Source organism: Notolepis coatsorum (assembly GCF_963971535.1).
Source record: "Notolepis coatsorum genome assembly, chromosome: 1".
Lineage (NCBI taxonomy): Eukaryota > Metazoa > Chordata > Actinopteri > Aulopiformes > Paralepididae > Notolepis > Notolepis coatsorum.
In genome coordinates this window covers 156,831,309-156,837,500 of record NC_140165.1, presented here as the reverse complement: position 1 = coordinate 156,837,500, position 6,192 = coordinate 156,831,309, and the positions used below count along the sequence as shown (strand labels likewise).

Below are 6,192 nucleotides of genomic sequence, written 5' to 3'. Positions count from 1 at the left end.
AGTGACCTGCATACTTTGTGAAAATGTCTACATCCATGTCCTTCTAGTTACATCATTAAAAACAGGTGGTCTTTGAACTGCCACTCTGCACATTCAGTGGTCACGATTGTGCCAATCTTAGCAATTACCTCTTTATCAACCCATTCACTTTCAGTAGTCTGATCAATATGCAGATGACAATTACTAAAAAAACATTTCAGTGTACTACCTCATGTATATGCCGTTCTCAAAAAAATCCATGTACATAATAAATCCTGTCCAAGGTCCACTACACTAGTCTAAGTATGTATCATCTACCACAACCTCAGAGCAATAATACATCTTCCTTGTATAAAATGGCAAACAATGACAGAAAAAATGCAATGCAAAAGTTTTTAATGCAGTAATTAGACTACAAGGAGAGCGCTCAACAAAATTAAATGCATTTATACATGCAAACAGATAACGTACAAAGACTCCGAAGCAGAATACACAAATAAATACAATTTGTCTTATTTAAATGTTCGGTCCCCATCCCCCATATAGTTTCGCAGTATAATTTACAGAAATACTGGGATTTCACCCACATTTCATTTTTGAACAGTGAGTGAAAGATTTTTAAGCAATCTTAAAACCAAATTAGCTGTCAAGAACTCTCATCTCCCCACAAGTCACTGCAACATCACCCATGGTACAGACCTGCTGTAATAAAGGAGATTATGTGCTTAACTTTAGTCTGAAGTCGAGGGTTCATTGGTTCTCTTATGTCAATGTGAAGCATTGTGTGTTGGTCTGTAGTTTCTTAAAACTACACTAGCTGGTATAGACTATATATGGATAAATTATTGGGGCGAATGGATTGGTTCAGACACTGATAAGCTGGGGGAAGAGTTCGTTAGCGAACATGTCGTCCCAGGAGCTCTCTGGACACAGCGGAGAGGCCATGTTGCTGAAAGGAGAAGGGGACCGTTCATATCCGGAGTCACTGTAGGCGTCCGCCAGGTAGGCTTCCTTGTCCAGGCCGCTGAGGGTCGGGGAAGAGGTCACCGAGAGGAAGTCGTCCACCTGACTGACCGCGGGGATGACCACTTCCTCTGGCTCATCTTTCACGATGACGATCTCCGCCTCAACCTCCACCTCGTCGACCGGGAAGGCCGCCGCCTCCTCAATCTTCACCTCCGCACCGCTCTCCATGTCGCCGCCGTCGTCGCACTGCTCGACACACACCACCTCCACGGGCTTGGTGTAGATGTGGTCCAAGTGGATCAGTTCATTAAGGGCCTCCAGCTTAACTGGTGGGGGCCCCAGAGGTGCAGGTGAGGTGGCAGGTAGTGCGTCCCCCCCTCCGACCAGCAGCACCTGCGGCTCCTCGCACTCCTGCTCACAAGACTTGAGGAACAGCTCTGGGTCAAGGATGTCCAGAAGGCCCAGCAACAGATCAGACTGCAGGGAGAAGAGAAACAAGGAGTGGGATTAGCTAAGGCCTAACAAAAATAATAGTTGGTTTCAGGTTGGTTGTCAGTTTGGCCATGGGTAGGTAGGGAATTTATTTTTATTTTATTCTTTCCCACGGCGACTATGGATAGGGAATTTCTTTATTTAATTAACCCTTTCACTGCCACACGACAGAAGGTTAGCCCTTTACTATCACACAACCGACGGCGATGCTCCATCATTAGCATCATTAGCTCCGCGGATGCGGAGCTAATGATGCTAATGATGGAGCATCGCCGTCGGTTGTGTGATAGTAAAGGGCTAACCTTCTGTATTGTCACAGTGAAAGGGTTAACCGGCTGTCGTGTGGCAGTGAAAGGGTTAAAATGTTCACAACAACATGGATGCATGTACTCTGCCAGCATGTTTAATATCCATAATACTAAATGTTTGACTAAGATTTCTATGAAACTTTATTCTTAAAAAAAAAAAAAAAAAAAAAAAAAAAATGTTTTTTTTTTTAATATATAATTTTTTTTTTAAACTCATAAAATATATTGGGTCGCACCTAAATCGGCAGGGTCGGTCGGCAACCTGAAACCAACCATTATTTTTGTTAGGCCTTAGTAAACCCTGACCCGACTCTTTAAGACTTAGGGGATGAGAGTTGATCACCAATTAGCCCTGGAGAGAAAAACAGTTCACCCGTTAAAATGTTCCATTTCAACCTCAGTAGCTTACCTCATTGTCTGTAGTGTCAGTACTGTCTGTATCCATTGGGAAGTCTTCAGATTTTGGAACTGCTGGGCCTGTACCTGCTGCAGAGGCACACGTTGCCTGAGTGCTGCGGACTCAGAAGACCCGACTCCCAAACCTGCGTCATTCCCGCTGGACGATAACACCACCTGAACCTGAGGGGGAAAGGTCATCAAAAGACAAGATTAAGTTATCCAGCACACAAAGGATTCCCTGACTGACCAGGTGGCTATAATTAATTCAGCACACTAGTTTACAACCCCCCCCCCCCCCCCCCCCCCCCCCCCCCCCCATTCATCTTCTGTATTCAATCAAATCCTCTTACCTTCTCTGTGGACTCAAGGGTATCCAACCCAAGTCTCTGTCTCAGTTCCTCATTCTCTGTCAAAAGGCCGCTGCTCTTTTCTCTCAACAGCCGGTTTTCAACATGAAGTTGTTGGTTCTGAGGGGGAGGGGTGACATGATATTTTTAACTGCTTTATTGGCAACTGTTGAAATTACATTCAATAATTTAAGGATGATCAAAATGAGACAAATCAATGTACCTCTAGCTCCAACTCAAGGACTTGCTGTTCCAGCTCCCCCATTTTGGCCTTTTTTCTGTCTCTGGCGGTCTGAGCTGCCACTCTATTCTTTAGTTTCCTGGAGGAACAGACAAAACAGGCATTTGAAACATTCCAATTGCATGGTGAAGAGCCGATGAGAAGATGTGGCTGTGGCATTGTGCAATCACCGGCCATATTCTTGCCACGCAGGCAGACCGGGATGCGCGTCCTGCTCCATAATGTAAACTGGGTGGGTCCAGGCGGACCGTTTCACAGCCTTGTTCAACTTTCAACTGTAATACTAATCTTCTAGACCTTTAAATATGTCATTGCACCATCAATTTTAGGTTGGCTACTGTAACGCACATAGGGGGCGGCTAAAATTAGTCGGCAAGACATTTTATCCACCCCCCATATATATGTGCGCTTATAGGAGGCAGTGGTAAAGGGATCAATACCTTTGGGCGTATGTATCCCCGTTCAGGCTAGTCATTAAGCTTTATACAACGTTAGTTACAGGAAGAAAAAATAAGTAGCCCAAGTCAATGAACAACATATGAAACCAACCTGCGAAGTGCCTTTTCGTCTGGACTCAAATGTGTGAGCCGCTGTCTTTTTCGCATAGGGGGTCCCGCAGATGAATTAGAGTCGGAATCCGAAGACGCTTGGTTTGCAGACGACGGCAAAACCACTGAAATGGACCGACTGAAGCTTCCCTGCGTCGCGCCGGATGAACCATCATGTTTCCCAGATATCAGGAGCACCTTGTGTGTGCCGCCTGTCCCCGCTGCTATCACGACCATGTTGTAAATCCTGTTGGACCAATTATAATTTAGAAATATAGGGTATTTTCGTTTATTTTCAAAGAAACCTAAGATTTCTCTGCCCTTTCTATCCTCGTCAGTTTTCAACTATTGAAAGGGGAGTTTCGCTTACGATCGTTTTCTACTGTCGTGGTGAAATCTGATAGGTTCCTAGAGGTTATGATGCAACCGATTCGCAGCGTCTGATTGGCCAGAAGACAGATGTAATTTGCATTTAAGTTGCACCCTACAAGCGCAGTAAACCTTGGTTCCCGGTGGGCGTGATTTCCCGTCTAGCCGACACTCTTGGCATCAATAATATTTCCCCAACTAACTTCATTAGAAAATCACGGGGCCGGGGGTGTTCTATTCCTTCTGTCTAGTTTAATTTGTTGCCAGTTTATGTTTGTAAATCATCAATGTGTTGTTGTTTTATTTATTTCTAACCTATATTCATCCCAACTTGACACAATTCTATTCTATTCTGGTCTATTCTATATATATATTAGCTATGCATCAACATCAAACGCATTGGGTCTGGTATGACAAGGTGATGGAGTAGTAACTGCTCTCTAGTTGGCACAGTTGACTGCTGTTTACAAAACATAGAACTATTGCAAGGAGTTGCATCAGATTGACCTTTGGTAGACCCACACTAAACTAGACTGGGTTTACACACTGAAATAAATGTTCTGCCAATGAATTTAATATAAATTGTTGCTAATTATCCTGGAAGTGGAATACTGACTGTGGTTTTCCCAGATGTGTATGGAATCCTCTTCCTCATGGTTCACAGCTGTGGGTTGGGCATTGGAATCTATACGTACATCTGTGTGGGTTCAGACCACCAAAACAATCTGTACTACTCTGCTGTATTTCCCCGAAACATTTCCTGTTGATACAGAGAAGAGATTTGATGTTGTACATGCTGTACAACTTGTAGACTGATGGTTTTAGCCTCACCAAGTCTCATGCTGTTTGTTGATAACTTGATAGTGTGTAAAATAATTTCAATGTATTCCTGTTCTTTTGTGTTGTTTATCTTGTAACCCTTTATTCAGTTTTACTATATAGGCCAAGGCAAATATAAAATCCACATCTTCATAAAATAATAGGGAATGCCATTGCAATAAAATGTCTAAAGGCACATCAAAATGCAACATAATTGCTCATGTTTTATTTGTTTACAAGTATCAGTAGTAAATCACTGTTTTTCAGATAAGGAGCAAACTCAAACAGGCCTCACCCGGCCAAAGTTGAAAATAAGCCCATCAAGTTCACAATTAGGCTGTATCACCTTGCATTTCCTGAAGGACTTGCTATATTTGTTTCCAAGGAGGGGGGGATTTGCATTCACTCTATATCCAAAGCTGTCATGCGTTTACAGGCTATACGTTTACTCTCTGGTCTGTCACCTCAGCAGTAGTTACAGGAGCTAAAGCAAACATGGGCCTGTTTGTCAAGCTTTACAAGCACTTCTGAGTCAACTTCTGAGAAAGTTAACATTGTTTGATGGACTTTTTTTCAGCTAGTGCTGGATGGGGGGTATTTGTGTGAGTGAGTGAAAGAAAACGCCAATATGTCCCTTTTCTTTTAGTCATTAAAAAGTTTAACTGATATAGGCCAAGTCAGTTGAATTATGTCTCTTCACATGATGAAAGAGCGCGTTGGTTATTTATGACTTTGTTTGGTGCCCCCCCCCCCCCCACTCCCAGTTACGTATCATAGTTGCCTACACTGAAGTGACATCATACAGTATATTAGTATGATGTTAGTACTCACACACAAACACACACACACACATGCACACACACATACAAACACACATACACACCTGCACACAAACACACATGCCCCTATTTGAATGTAGGCGTACATTTGTTTATTAATTGTTAAGTACTGATGTGTAGCTAGCCTGTTCTGAAGGTTATGACAGCTTTGCATGCCAGTGGAGGAACAATCACTTTTATTGCTGCCACTTGCACTAAGATTTTATCTTACCTAAATATGTAGTTATTGTGTATTGTTGTATATGACAGTGCCAAAGACAAATTTCCATTTTATGCAAATCTAATACACATTAAAGTAATCTGAATCTGAATCTGAAATGCACTTACCGTCTTCTCCAGAGTTAGAGAAGCAGATAGGGTAACACTTTATAATACAGCCCACGTTTTAGAGTGTAATATCCCAGAACTTTGCTACCTTGCATGAATCAGTAGGCTATATATATGGATGAAGTGCCATTAAAAAAAAAAAGTTTTGCTCATTGCTCATGGCAGTTGTGACAATAGTTCTTTATGCATGTGAGTTTAGCAGGTAAGATTCATCCACAGGGATTTATTATGCTTGTCTTCTACGTACTTCATTGTACAATTTTGAATAAGAACAACTTGAGAAATGGGACTCTATACGTTTGAATATTAGCTCCGAGAAGGCATGTTCATCCAGCACTGCAGCAGCTCATAACAGGACTTACTGTACCTCTCTCAAGTGCAGCTATGGAAGGCTTGTACTGTCATCTGAGGTAGAAAAATTAACAATACACATGATCTAAGTCTTAATAAGTGAGCTAATAGCAGAAGATGGGCAGTGTAATGCACACATACAGTATAACGTTCTGACAACAACAGTGCATTTTCTCTTTGAATGGAGTGAGTACCAGCTCTAACAAT

General features: G+C 42.4%; 1 protein-coding gene across 2 annotated transcripts; it reads right to left on the bottom strand.

Moving 5' to 3' along the window:
• Positions 1 to 358: 358 nt before the first annotated feature.
• xbp1 (X-box binding protein 1) lies at positions 359 to 3,639 on the bottom strand. 2 transcript variants are annotated; one of them, XM_084320977.1, is made up of 5 exons: positions 3,282 to 3,639; positions 2,715 to 2,811; positions 2,495 to 2,611; positions 2,155 to 2,324; positions 1,105 to 1,422 (listed from the first exon to the last, which is right to left on the bottom strand). In XM_084320977.1, the coding sequence occupies exons 1-5, from the start codon at positions 3,515 to 3,517 to the stop codon at positions 1,245 to 1,247; spliced, it is 798 nt and encodes a 265-aa protein (XP_084177103.1). In that variant the 5' UTR covers positions 3,518 to 3,639; the 3' UTR covers positions 1,105 to 1,244. The 2 variants fall into 2 exon arrangements, with proteins under 2 accessions (XP_084177104.1, XP_084177103.1); XM_084320978.1 differs by lacking the exons at positions 2,495 to 2,611; positions 2,715 to 2,811; positions 3,282 to 3,639 and having other exon boundaries at positions 359 to 1,422.
• Between the last annotated feature and the right edge of the window lie 2,553 nt (positions 3,640 to 6,192).